Source organism: Pyrus communis, chromosome 12 (genome assembly GCF_963583255.1).
Source record: "Pyrus communis chromosome 12, drPyrComm1.1, whole genome shotgun sequence".
Lineage (NCBI taxonomy): Eukaryota > Viridiplantae > Streptophyta > Magnoliopsida > Rosales > Rosaceae > Pyrus > Pyrus communis.
This window is the reverse complement of record NC_084814.1, coordinates 17,848,127-17,863,107: the sequence shown is the minus strand read 5'-3', so window position 1 is coordinate 17,863,107 and position 14,981 is coordinate 17,848,127. Positions and strand designations below refer to the sequence as shown.

The 14,981-nt window shown below is 34.8% G+C and overlaps 1 protein-coding gene across 1 annotated transcript; it reads right to left on the bottom strand.

The window, feature by feature from the left end:
- Positions 1-11,390: 11,390 nt before the first annotated feature.
- On the bottom strand, positions 11,391-14,618 carry LOC137709701 (3-oxoacyl-[acyl-carrier-protein] synthase I, chloroplastic-like). The gene is made up of 8 exons (XM_068448682.1): positions 14,349-14,618; positions 13,361-13,719; positions 12,832-13,263; positions 12,544-12,717; positions 12,317-12,430; positions 12,046-12,147; positions 11,870-11,936; positions 11,391-11,761 (listed from the first exon to the last, which is right to left on the bottom strand). Exons 1-8 carry the CDS (start codon positions 14,512-14,514, stop codon positions 11,694-11,696), a joined length of 1,482 nt encoding a protein of 493 aa, XP_068304783.1. The 5' UTR covers positions 14,515-14,618; the 3' UTR covers positions 11,391-11,693.
- Between the last annotated feature and the right edge of the window lie 363 nt (positions 14,619-14,981).

Sequence of the window (14,981 nt, the reverse complement as noted above, 5' to 3'; positions counted from 1 at the left end):
TTTAAACTAATTATAAAAGAAATGCAATTAAGGTTTGTTTTAGGTAATACCTTGTAAACATTAAAGAAAACTTGTTTTTGGTTGGAATCCATGTGAGGACAATCATGGGGCAAATTGCAACATTTTGAGTTTGTGGGTGGACAGCTACCCTGGAATTGCCTCCATGTAAGCATATATTTCTTTAAACAAAGAGGTGATAGAGAAAGGTAAATTGGATTTTTGGTCTCCACAACCACACAGGTTTTGAGTTTAGACTTTTAAATTTGAGGATAGAAACCTGACAAACTTGGATAAAGGCGCTCGATCATATCATTTATAGGGCACTTATCGTAAAAATATGAATTCTTTGAAAGAAAAAAAAATCACCTTGGTGCTAGGCTAGAAGATCGATCCTGTATGGGGCATGCCGAATCTACTTCGTTAAATATGTATTTGTTGTGTGAGGTCAGACCATATCTACTTATCGATTGTGTACTCGCTGCCCCTTTTTCTGGAATGGGTCATTACGTGAAGTTGTTGAGTAAAATATAACTCAAAAGCTACAACAAAGGTAAATCAACATGTATTTTTTATTCTAATTGAGTCTATGTTGGTCGCCACTTAGTACTATGGTTTAGTGATATTCCTCTTCACTTGTAATTGAAAGGTTTTATGTTTGATTCTCGCCAAAAGCGAATTTGAACCACATTATTGCTAATTCATTGTAAGGTTAAACTCATCATCTCCCCCTTAATATAGATAATATCATTTGGTCAAAAAAAAAAAAAAAAAACTTGGACTCTATGTTGGTCCCACCTAATATAAGAGTTGCGTAATCAAACATTCACATTGAAATTTCTCACTAATTCAAAAAGCTTAAAATTAACTGCACATTTGTATGAAGTGTTTTTTTCTTTTTGGTTTTTGGTTTTCTTGAAATTTACCGTTTGACACTTAGAACACAGATTTGGGGACCTCACCACCCCGTTATCATGCGTCTCTATCAAGCAATCATCAATATGATTTACAAAGTTGATGAATATTAAGTAACAAGGGTTTTAGATAAAGAACAATACTTAACTACTCAAAGGATGAGTAAGAGTTTCTACTCAAAATTATTTGTTACTGATTCATAGAACTTCGTGTTGGTAATTGGAACTATTTATATTACAAATTACTCAGCAAAAAATTAATTAAAACTAAAGTTTTTTAATCATCAAATTGTATAAAAACAAATGAAAGGAAATGGTAAAAGTATTGCGAACCTGTCTATATATTTGCTACAATAGATTGATTAAACGATCTTCCATTTAATTCATCTTTGTAGAGATGGTATTTACAAAATGATTCATAATATTAACGATTCTGATCATTAGTGAAACTCTGTGGTTCGAACACAAAAAATTTTGAATAAGAGTTCCTACTCATCCTTAAGTAGCCAAACATTGTTGTTAGATAAATAGGCTAAGTTCTCAAGTGAGATTTGACTTGAATATCTAATGCATTATTAGATGCTATTTTAAATTATTCAATTACTTAATTGTTTTGCTAAATTAAATTTCTCAAAATCTGGTAATGGATTTGTAGCTCAATTTGCTAGATTATATTTTTAAAAACGTGTTACAGTATCTAAACTTTTTAACAATATGAATAACTCTATACTTTTAATGAATTAAAATGCAATATTAAGCGATTGGTGTCTAATCGAGTTCTTCTTGTGTTTGTGCTTCATGCATGTTATTTTGCGCTTGTGCCTAGGTTAGAAGTATATTTTGTGTTCATACCGAATCCAACCCATTTTCCATCTCTCTCTATTTTTTTTTTCACGCACATTTGCGAAGAGCCTCTAAATTCAGTTATCTTATTATTATTTTGTCAAACTAAAATTAATCACTTACTATTAGTTTGATTCCAAAACGAAAATGATACAACATATCAAATGCTCTTCCCACAATATACAGTCTTCTTTAAAAAGCATAAGCACGCGTGTATAAAGCAGAAACACCATAATTTTGTTTATGTTTAAACTAAAACATGTACTTGTTTAACTACGCACACAAGATTCCTATTAAGTAACTGCTTCAAGAGAATGCAAAGCAAGTCATATTTAGTTCTATGAGATTGGTTAACCATGATTATTTATCACTAATCAAGTCAAATTCCATGTTACTTAGCTCTGATTGGTCAATCACAAGCCTATAGGCAATCAATTAGGTGCTTCAATTAGGATACATGGATAACTACATTGCACAATATCATTAGACTACTTTAGACTTTTGATAACCTTCCTAGACAATTGAAAAACCAAGCCATCCGTCAACGAGGGTTGGTTGAGTTGGTAAGGAGTGTTTTCTTCGCTAGACCAAGACTTAAATTCGAGTTTCGCTGTTAGCATTCCCTCTTGATGGGTGATTTGTAAAAACCGAAAATAGGCTGAGACCCCCTTTGTAATTCCTCAAAAAAAAAAAAAAAAATAAATAAAGCCATCCATTTTAGCAGAGTGTCAAATGGGAAAATAATTTAGAAGGTTCATATCAAAATTAATCATGTAAAAATGTAGAGAGCTCAAGCACTAATTTACTATAATGGCCTACCATATTACAAATAAATTGTTTCATAGAATATATTTTTTTCCTTCGACTTTTAGTGCCATGACAAACAGAAGACATGTCTTGGATTATGACATTTTTGGATCAAATACAAAGTTGAGATCTTATGGAAATCTACCATCAGTTTCATGATGCTGACATAGGATCTAATGAGCATGTACATGAAGAATACTGAGAAGTAATTTTCAAATTTTCAACATATTTTTGTCTAGCTACGTATTTATATTTATTTATGATCATTGAATTAAATAAATAAAAAGAGAATTAAGAGACGTAAATAAAAAAAGGTGTGCATAGTGAAAAAAAAAAAAGGAAATGTGAAAATCATTTCCCAAAACATTTTCCTCAGCCTTATAATGTTTTTGGTGTTAATTAAAGGTGTTTTCTTTATACAACCTATGCTGTGAAAAGGAAAAGTCAAAACAAAATTTCAGATGCTAACCTCTTGCGCTAGACGTAAAAAATGAGTTACGAAAACAAAGAACTTGCGTGTAATCCAATTAAGCCTCTAATTAAAATTTGTCGCCTAAACTTGTCCATTTGTGGGCGTGCTTGTGGAGGAAATAAAGTAACATTATATTTTGTTGCATATAATAATATATTAAGTCAAGAGTTTAATGTTAAATGTTAGCTTACCTACCAACAGTATGACCGAAGATGAAACATAATTAGTCGTTCAACCGTCTGTAAATTGTGCTGTATTTGACCAAGTCCTGGTCAAAGTAAAGATCGATGACAAACATAGAACGAAGCCAACTGCTCAGTAAATAAACACTCTGCAGGCTAATATATACATTTTTTTAATTAAGAAAATTTAGTAGGGATTCTTTTTTAATTGTTGTAATATCATCCACCTTTTATGTTTATGTCCTTTCTTTGTTTCGTTAAGATGAATTTTTAGGGAATTTTAACGAAAAACTTACGGTACTGTTTACTTTAACGAAAAATCATATTTTTACACTAAAAAGTCAATCTTGGTACTATTCATTTTATTCTTTATTTTGTTATTTTCATTAAAACTTAAAATTTTCAAATTATTTTTATTAGTTTCCCGAATTTTTACTCATTTATTGGGAGTGGGAGTGCTAGCACCACTAACCTTTTATTTGGATTTGAAGAAATGAGACTGAGACGTGTCATATTAAGTTCTTGTTTTTTATGTAACTGACAAATATTGGAAGAAGTAAAAAGATTCAAATACAATGGTTAGCGTAGAGGTTTTTAGCATTTCTCTTATTAGAAGTGGGGTTGCCTTACTAATCCGATGTGTAGGATGTGTTTAATTTGACTTTGCATGAGGACAACAGATCATTAACCGACTTTGACTTATTCTCGATATAATCAGTCGCTTTAATATCCTGCTTAATTAGTTACAAGCTCCCATTAGATTCGAGGTTTATATTATTTCCTTGTTTAAAGAATAAAATATTAAAAATAAAAATTGGTCTTGTTTATGTCTGGTTTTGAAAATTGGTTTTTGGCAGCATTTTCAGATTGTGGGAAATGACTAATGGGCACATTTTATGGGTCGTTCTATTTTTAATAAAAATACAAAAATCATCAAATAAAATTCCTCTGCCATTAACATTGAGGTTCGTAGGGTCATCTGGTCTTGCCCATTTGGTTATCCTCCTCCACTGTTACTATTTTAATTAATAACACGCGCGTTTGCGTAAAAACAAAATCAACAAAGGTCCCATAGAGAAATGGCCAATTATATGAATTTGTGAGGATTTATTTTGTAGAAAAGTAGATGTCAACCTAATTATATTAGAATATTATGAATGCAAATTTTTTCCATCTTTTCCTTTGACGAAAATGTACCTACAAAATAATAACATTTAAGATTAAAGTTAAAAATCTCACGTGCCCACGATAAATGGGGGAGAGGGGGCTTTGGCTTAGAATTCTAAAAAGAATGTGTGGTAGGAGTTTGTGAGTTTGTAAGTAGCAAATGACTTAGCATTTTAGTGGGATAAAATGGGTATTTATAGAAGGGTGGTCAGCCCTATTGGTGGAGAGTGGCCCGTTATATATGGTGTAATTGGATGAATAACTGAAAGATATCATGTAATTAACATGACAATTATTCCTAAATTAAATAGGATTTTTTTGGAGTTACTTTTTGAATGAAATCAATAAGACCATATTGATCACCTTGGACTCTTCCTTGAATGAGCTGTTATTGTCTGTTGCATGCGCGTGAGAATCCCGGTGTGCCTCCAGGATAATCTTGTCATTTTCACCTAAAAGTTCACGTGTCACCTACATAATTTTTTGGATTATTTTTTGCTCCACCAATATTTTAGGAAAAACTTATAAACTATTTAAATATTTTTAGGATAATGTTAGGGAAATCATCAATTTAAACTATATTTTGTAAAGTATATAACGTGATTGTTGATGATTGGATTATCACTTAAGTGATGATTACCATACTTATTTTCTATTAATGACACATTACATAGTTTTAAATTTAATTTACCTAACATTACTCATTTTTATATTAAAAACTTACCAAAGTGAGATGATGAGGTTAATTAATAGCGTTCCCATTTATCATTTCATTTCATGCCTATTTTACCCCTCTGCAATTTATTTTTTTGTCAACCATCATTTTTCTAATTTAATGTTATTTATGTGAAATAAATTAATGTTTATGTAAAATTTATTATATTTGAATCTTATATAGTTGTAATGTGGATGTGTTTGATAACGAATGTGTAGATAATCTTGATGAGTTTGATACCAAATGTATAAATAAAGTTTACTGGTTAAAAAATGTATAATGTGGATATATAGGTTTTGGTATCTATTGCAGAGATGATGTGGATAGGATTTATTTACCTATTTATAAGGTTTCAATTGATAATGCCTAAGTGTCCATTTTTTTTGTAATACATTCAATATTATTTATACTATGGTCACTTAGTACTACAGTCTAATGATATTTCTCTTCACTTGTAAGTGAGAGGTCTTAGGTTTGAATCTCATAGATGGCGAATTCAATACCAAATTAGGTTGCCCATTGTGTGGCTTAGCTGAACTCCCCCTCTCCTTAAGGTAAAATATATCGTTGTACTAAAAAAAATATATTATCTATACTATGGGTTGGGTTGGGAGAGTAGGCTAAAGCTCACAATGGGTTTACCATACTAATTTAGTTAGAATTCGCATTTGACAAGAATTGATTCTAAAACCATACACTTACAAGTAAAGAGAAATAATACTAGATAGTAGTATTAAGTTGTTTTTTTAACTTTTAAACAGGCATTTTATTCTACCTCAGCAATAGGCTTTATGGCTAACAAATTGTTCTTATGGCGGCAATGCAAGTTTTCAAAATCCAAAAGGTGGATCAAATAATGCATTTAATCAAGATTTTTAAAATAATTTTCCTTATTATCTATAGCAAATTCGTCAAAAAAAAAAAAAAAAAAAAAAAAGTCAATCCTACAATAATAACTTCAATAGACATTAATTACTAAAACAATTAATCTAGATTTTTCCTAAAATACGGTGAGTTAACTGGGTCTAAATCAAAATGCCTTTTTATTTCAATTATGTTTTAAATATAGTGTTTCTTTTTCTAAAAAGACCTTATTATCTACACTAAAGGAATGAGAGAGTGAGTTAAATCTCATATTGGGTTAGAAATAATATGGTTAAAATCGACTTTGACGAGAACTGAACCTAAATCCTCTCACTTATACGTTAAAAGGAATACCATAAGATTGTAGTACTAAGTGACTTAAATATAGAGAAGTAGTGTACATCTAGAAGCAGCCTCTTTTCTGCTTCAAAACTCAGTTTTTTCTCTCTTTGCCATTTCTATGCTCTTGGGTTGTTCAGACAGAGGATGTTCAAGTACCAAGAGATTTAGGTTGAAGTAGTTACATAAGTAATGCAAAATATCATAGAGAGATATTTGAAATGACTGCTCTTTTCAAGTAGTCATTTACAAACCTCTTTTGTGTATCTGTTGACCCTAAAAACTACCAAGCTTATGTGACGCACAAGCTGAATAACTAATGAGCTAACTACGTCATTCGGTTATGTATGGGGAGTGCCAACTCTTCGGGCGAGCTTGGCTGGGGAGTAAAATATGTCGAAGTGGCGTTGGGCGCGCTGCTGACTTCTTGATCTTGCGACTGCGGCCGAGGAAGGAACACGTCTCGGCCTTCGGGTTATAGAGCTTGAAGACAAGGCTGCTAGTTCTGCGAAGTTTAAATATCAAATTTAGCTTTCAATGTGCCGAACATAGTAACCTGGTAACACCTCACTTCGCCGAGAAGGTTGATGAGATGACCTTTACCAACAAGGATTCGAAAATCCTTGTTGACCGAGGCTTGGATAGGTAACCAGTCGGCCTCGAAGCAATGTTGTTTATCCAAACTGAAGGTGCTCCTCGATCGGCTGATTTTACGGCTCCAGTGCTGTTTATCCAAACTGAAGATGCCGCCGGTTGCCCTCACAGAACTGTTTATCCAAACTGAAGATGTGTTGGCGGAAAAAGAAAATAAAAATCTCAAGGTTGTTGAGAGGTTTCATGTAGAGCGAGAATTTGCGCAGGGCAGTTTGTGTGTTAAGTTGGAGAGGGTTTGAATGATGCACTCCCTCCTTTATTTATAGCAGTGAATCTACTCCTAGCCGAACCAAAGACGTAATCAAACTAGAATTCCTTATCCCAATCTGATTATGATTCGGACAATCCTAGTTCCAATAGGTTGCTGAACTAAGCTCTATAATGAACCAGATTCAATTCCTAATTCCCAGCATCTTCAGCTTTGAGACCCCTTGTTATACCAGGATTCGACCTCTTTGCCTTTATCCAAATCAAATCCTTCTCACAATAAGACTCGGCTAACCTGATTGGGCTGACTATGGCGGCTGGACAGCCCATAATACTTCTGGAAGAGTACTGGACTGACAACAAACCTAAGCTCGGCCCAATAATATTATTTTGGGCTCAAACAGTATCTACGTCATTTCAAATCCTTCAATCTAATGTTTTGTGGTTTCTTGCTCGTCCAAATCTCATATATATACCATCTTACATATAATACTTACACATTTGACAGTAAACTAACTAGTTCATGTATACTTCACATTTGGTGTATGGAAAGAGGAGACATCTTAACCAAAAGGCTTTTTATTCAAAATGATCTCTGATATTTGCGTAACTCCTCACTTTGGTCCTTGAGATTTGAAATCAATAGAACTGATCCCTAAGTTTGTCCACCATCAATCATTTTAGTTCTTTCTTGAAAAATCTCCATTAAATAAGAATACAATGACTAAAATACCCTTAATTTTTGTCAAATCATTTTGGCCCATTGCTTATTAATTGAGGGTATATTTGTCATTTTGATCTTTATTTAACATAATTTTGCATGGAAGGACATTGATGGTGGACAATCTCAGGGACCAAAGTGAAGTGTTATGCAAATCTCAGGGATCATTTTGGCTAAAAAGCCTAACAAAAATATGCATATATATATGCACACACACACACACACGCACACATAAAAAGATCGATGACTCGTTTGGAAGTGCTTTTTAAAATGACTGAAAACGCTTTTGGTAAAAATGACTGAAAATGTTTTCTTCTGCAGACGCTTAAAGTGCTTTTGGAATCCAAAATTAATTTCACCAATTTTACCAAAAGCGTTTCCAATTATTTTAAAAGCACTCCCAAACGAGTCTTGAAAGTCAGATGAGATATACAATCGCATAGAATCGTTGAAGAAAAATGAGGATCTTGTAAAGGCATATTCTTATTGTTTATTAATTGGTTATTAAACAAAGGATTATATACTCTATTACACTAAAGCTTATGATGCTTCAGCATCAAAGGACTTAAAAGTGTGAACTTTCAAAACCAGGAAAAAAAGATTAAATATTCTCCGCCTAATAACAACTAACAAACCCTAGCTAAATATAGTTAGGGTTTACCAACTCTCCTAATTGTCTTGGATCGCATTATTCACTGATTCATCAGCCATCAGAGAACAGTAATCAGCACCAAGCAAGTGGATTTACTAGTTATAACTTTAATGTCGGCCTAAAGCCATGGTTAATTAGATTATAATTGGGGTACTAATACGGTCCACACATTGAGACTCAGAAGCAACTTCTCACTTGATTGGAATTTTTATTTCGAGTGAATGATTGACAAGGGCTTATAGTCTCTAGCAAGTTGCAGCAGCTAGTGGTTGGAATCACACAAAATTTTAAAAACCCAATTAATTCATGTATCTTGGAATCTATCTTTTTTCTGTTTCTAATTTGAACTTTCTTTTTCTGCTTAATTATAATTAAACTATTAGTTAGAGAGTGACATTTATAGAAAAGTAAAAGGCAGCAACACATAATTAATCAATCGATTAATGATGGCTATACACAAGAGCCAGAGTTTCGTAGAAGATACATACTAAGGAAATTCTCTTAAAATAAGACTCTTCATGGATTTTGTATCATCTTATAATTTAACGTCAATTTCATATCAATATTATAAAACATTGTGACAAAAACATGAAGTGACAGAGAGTCCCACTTTTAAAACAGTCTCCTTAACATTTCTCTTCATAAAAATGAATATAAATAAGATTGAATTCATATATCTTTGCTAAAATAAAAGGAAATGATTTTCGACGATTACATTATTCATAAAATTCTTCCCCGCTGACTCTTGATCTCTTCCCTCTCTTTCCTTCCATGTTTCTTGTATCTTCTAAACATCTTGATCCCCCGGTTGTGTCGCTCCTTCTCTCTTTTCATTTGGTGAGAAGAATTTTTGTGGTTTTGTTCGTTTTCCCGTTCTATGAAAGAGAACTTTTGTAGCAGTCAAATTCGGATCTTTGAGAGGCGGTTGTTGTGAATTGATATAGTGGTTTTTGTGTCTCTTGTATTAATCCCCAGATCACTTTGAAACTTGTACTTGTATACAAATGCAAAACCTAGAAAAAGATATAGGATTGATTGCTATAGTCTCGAAGTTTAAATCCACATAGTTAATTTTAGAAAGAAAAAAATGGCAGTAGACCGTTTCAATGAACCTTTATGTCATAGGACTGCAATTTGAAAAACTCCTTTCAATCTTGTCGGAAGAATCTAAAATAATGTAAATTAGCAGGAATGTTTATCTTTTTTACATTTGGTTATAGAAATGACCAGGTGTTATGTCATTGTTGTGTGCTTGTTATGTCATCGTTGTGTCCTCAATATAAATCAATATATCGTCATTATTAAAAAATAATCATTTCTGTAACCAAATATCAAAAAGTAATTGCTCTTGAGTTTATTCAACTAAAGCTATCAATCATTTACAGTCAAGGTTTTTAACTAGATTCATCTTATTTTAAATCCTTACAAAATTAGATTGTATTTTGGTTGAATGTAGATGATAGCTTTAGTTGAATAAAATATATGCCTTCTTGAGATGGCTTCCTTACACTCACTAATCACTATGCATTTAGGTCCATTTGGTAAACCTGCTGCAAGATCTTCTAGGTTTTGTGCTAGCCAGAGGATGTTGAATAATTGCCAAAACCCTAGTTCTTCTCAGCACCCAAAGCCGAAAGCTTAGGTCAGTCAAATCACGATCAGTTTGTTGTAATTGATGCACGGATCCTCCTCTCTTATTCCCTTGCATGTCACGTCATAGCATCATATTGGAGTTAGGGCATAACACTTGACATCACTACAGTGCGGTACTGATATGATAGCAGGACTTGAGATTTAATTTCCTTCTGTGATACGGTAACGACCTCGTATTGTGCTCCCATCGGACATCCATTCCAGAGTCCCTTCAGCATTACACCACTTCTAAGGCGATGATAGCAGGACTTGAGATTTAATTTTCTTCTGGGGTATACAACAACTCATAGTTATAAAGAACAATTAACAACCCTTGATCCTTCGACCACTAGCTATTACGCTAGCTTGATATATATTGTTAGCTCATTCTCTCATATCTTAAACTTTTGAGATGGTGATTTTCTAACTTGGTATCAGAGCTCCGGTTCAAAGAGGAACCCCGATCCCCCACATGTTTTCAGCTACTTACCTTAGGCTGCTGCAGTTGTTCAAACTTGCCATGCATTTGTCCGATTGTCTCTCCATGTAGATCACGGGTGCTGCATGCGAGGGAGAGTGTTAATTTAGTAATTGTTGACTCATTTCCTAATAGAAGTTAAGCTTTTGGGCAGTTCTCTAACATACTACCAATGTTCTTTTTGTTACGATAAATGGAGCTCCTCATCAGCCGCAGCTCATTGCTCCCTCCTCTGCAGCCTACTCAATTATCTGCTGCTACTACGACTCTGGTGCCTGAGGCAAATAAGAAGATGGTTACTCCGGCTGACTACACAGCACTTCCAGGTGACTTTTCATTAAAACCTGAACAATTATTTAATCCTCATTGTTGGAGATTAATCTTAAATCTGCTACATACTTTGATGAAGGATTATCAGTCTTATTCTTAATTTCTCAAAGAAGATTGTCCAGAAAACAATTTCTTAGAGGAAAAGCTACGATATCTTCCATTGGTTTAGTTCCCTAATTGTTGCTAATATCGTTTATATAATGGTCATATTTAATTTCTGGAGCTTAGCAGAATGTTAGTTCCTAATACATATTAGTTATATTCAAATTGGTTAAACGATGGCAATTAACTTGGACAAAGAACAAGGTGAAAGGAATTTTATTCAAGCCCTTATTGGGTCAATGTTTTGACCTCTTCCATACAAAATTCACTTATATTACAAACAGAAAATCAGAAAACAAGACACTCTGGGACAAGAACCAAAAAAAAGAAAAAGTTGATTTCATGTTTTATTCAATGGAAAAAAAAAAATGTAGAAACCTAAATCCGTCACATGCGCGTGAAGACTCTTGACAGTGCACTTGATTCTCACACTAAATTCGACCGTTTGCACACGTTGAAAAAGGGCTATGTGAGCTTGAGGACTCCTCACAGTGCACTTGATTCTGATACTCATCTTGTATGCTTCAGAGAAATGGAAACATCACCGAATCAATGGTTCTAAATAGCGAAATAATAGTGAGGGAAGATACTTCTTTTCTGCATGGCTTGAATGTTATTTAGGGACTAAAAGGGGCAAAGACAACCACAGAGTTGTGTCCGCCAAAGCCGAATGAGTTTGAAATAGCTGCAAGTGGGAAATCTTTTGATTAGCCAAACGAAGCTAAGTATCTTGTAATACAAGGAACTCATATACTATATTTTGGCCTTTTTATGAGAGTGTAAAAGCACTTACCAACGTTAACCTCATGTTGCTTCTTCACATTCGGGACAGTGTCAATTGTAACAGCGGGCTCCAAGTCCTAAGAACCACAAGTATTAGCAAGTATTGAATTAAAAGAGCATAATTTGACATGAAAAAGTTGAAGCAAAAGCAGGGGAAAGTAAATGTAGAGGGGGAAAAAGCAATACATCTTGATTAATTGTAGGATGGAGCCAGCCAGTGTTGATTGCTTTAATGGTTGCAATGGCTTCCAATCCACCGGAAGCTCCAAGACCGTGTCCAATCATCGACTGAAACACGATAAAAGAAAAAGATAATTAGAATATGCTGTTTTCATGTGATAAGTGAAATATGAAAATAATCCATCTTGCAGGATTTTAAGTGCGAAATAGTATGCACACTGAGTTACTAAATCATTTGTTTGAGAGTAAATATGTTAATGGGATTCAGGTTTCTTGCCTTGGTCCCGTTGATCTTCATCTCGGACGTGTTCTTGAAGACCTTTTTGATAGCATTAAACTCAGCCAAATCCCCTGCTAGTGTAGATGTTGCATGAGCATTCACATAGTTCACCTGTGAATTATAAATTTGTCAACAACAAAAAAATCAGAATCTCGATTGGCCGTAGATAAATCAATTGGCAAATAAAAATTTCCTTAGTTTCGGAAAACAACAAATGCTCTTACCTCTTCAGGGGAAACTCCAGCATCTTCTAAACTCTTGGTTATGCAAGACGATACACCAAGACCATCTGACCTAGGATCAGTCATGTGATGAGCATCGCATGTCACAGCACCTCCCAAGTACTCTGCGATTATCGGTGCTCCTCTTTTCAATGCACTCTCCAAGCTCTCCATGACCTTCACACAACGAAACAAAAAAATATTCGGTAAGTTCCAGGATACATGCATCAAATACACAATGTAGTCATACGTAAAGCCACACAGAAGAATGATATATGATTTTTCAATTACCAGTACACCAGCGCCTTCTCCCATAACAAAACCATCACGATTTTTGTCCCATGGTCTGGAAGCTCTGGGAGGTTCATCGTTTCTCTGAGACAAAGCCCGGCAAGCAATAAACCCACCAACACCAGTAGGCATGACTGCAGCCTCAGTCCCACCAACTACCATGATATCTGCTTCACCTCTTCTAATGTGATTTGCAGCTGCGTAAAAGCAGTAATTCGCTGTGGCACAAGCAGTGGAGATGGAGTAATTGGGTCCCATTAAGCCTGTGTCGATTGCTAACAATGCTGATCCCATGTTGGTAATGGAGTAAGGAATGAAAAATGGGCTAATCTTTTTGAATCCCTTTTGAATAAGAGATTCAACTCCGGCGCTGAAAGCTGTTAAGCCTCCCATTCCAGTTCCCACGATCACTCCAATCCTGGTTCTGTCCATCTGTTAAACATGAAAAGAATCAATTATATAAGCGCTCGATGTCATAAGGGGCGAGAAACCCTGAAATGCATTTTGGAGCAAGTAGAATGTGACTGACAGTTGGGAGAACTTCAGGTCCAAGATTGGCATCTTCAAGGGCCTTTTTGCCAGCAACAATACCGTATCTCCAGCAATCATCAAGACGGCGATCATTCTTCCCATCAATGTAGCCCTTAGAGGAGAAATCACGTATCTGTCCAGCAAACCGAACTGAGAAAGTTGAAGCATCAAATCTGTCTATTAGAGTAATCCCACTCTCTCCCTCGAGGAGTCTGTTGTAGAATGTGTCAATGTCACTTCCAAAAACTGAGACTAGACCCATCCCTGTTATTACAGTTCGTTTCTTGGGATCTGTTTCTCTTTTGGGAGCAGAAACAGTTGAAGATGCCATGGCCTTGATTGTCCTGCATTTTGGTGCTGAGAATGAAGAACTAGATTAGAAATGGACACCCAATTGAGAAAAATCACTTCTCCGATTACTCGACCAAAGTATCAAACCGATACAAATGCCACACAATGCAAAGATGAGAATTCGAATTAATTGAATGACTTGATAAGTAAGTTCTTTTGCAATATATCTCGCGTGTTATGTTGTCAGATTGGAGTATAGGCCTCAATCTCGAACAAAAACGTATTTGATCAACAATTCAGAACTTCAGATTTGACCAGACTGACATCTCTCAAGAAAATATTTATAGTAGTAGCAACGGCGCAAGACAGAACAATTACCAGAAAGATGGACCAATTTAGCATATTTATCCAACCATGGTTGCATCTCAAGCCTCACTACAGCTAGGAAAGGTGTCATAGACACGTATAGTCAGCTACTAGACTTATTTCTACATTTGGAAGGAAAATACTTGGCCCTTCTCGAACAAAATAGTCGTCCCTTCTTACCCGCTAATTGATTTTATAGTGGAACCTAACTTCGTTTAATACCATTTCTTATCTCCATCACTTATATTAACTATAATGCAGTTGCATCATAAGAACAGAAGGGGGAAAAAATGGAAAATTGACTAACAGAGGAAAGAGAGTTTATTTACCTGAGGTAAAACTCAAGCCATTTGACATGTTACCATTTACAGGCATATGCATGGTCTCCACTTGCCTAAGCCCATCAAACTGTGCCATGGAAGCTCCATTAATGCTCACAGCTTCTCTTGATCTAAACAGCACACCAGAAGAACAAGGACCAGCAATACCAGCCATGATTTCTTCTCTCCTCTCTCCTCTCCTCTTCCTCTCTCTAACTATTTTTCCAAAAACAAGAAGAGGGTTTAATAGATAAAAGGTAACTCAGTGAGAGAGAGAGAGAGAGAAACTTGAAGGAGTTAACAAAGAGAGGGTTTTGTTTTGGCTTTAGATAATATGGTTGGAAAATCCGCCACCGATCTAATTGGTTTAGTGAACAAAGTTTTAGAGGGCGATGAAAGCAAAATAGTCCTTGGATTGCTTTCGGTTTTGGTTTCATTTTTGTTTCTTTGCAGCAGCTTAGCTACCACAAACAACTTGGGGTTCAACTTATTCAATGCAAATACCTAAGAAAACGAAGAATTGTTGTTGCGGTTTTGGATGACTTGCTCTTCAATTCTTACCTGTTCCCGTGGTAGTTTATTACGATGTTTTGTTGCCTGCTAGCTGATTGCTGTGCACAACGAACCTTACATCCGGGGATT

Coding starts and splice junctions, on each gene's coding strand:
- LOC137709701 (XM_068448682.1), bottom strand. CDS start 14,514: ATGGCTGGTATTGCTGGTCCTTGTTCTTCTGGTGTGCTGTTTAGATCA. Junction 12,431..12,543: donor CTGGAGTTTCCCCTGAAGAG/GTAAGAGCATTT, acceptor TATAATTCACAG/GTGAACTATGTGAATGCTCA. Junction 12,148..12,316: donor TGAAGATCAACGGGACCAAG/GCAAGAAACCTG, acceptor ATCGTGTTTCAG/TCGATGATTGGACACGGTCT.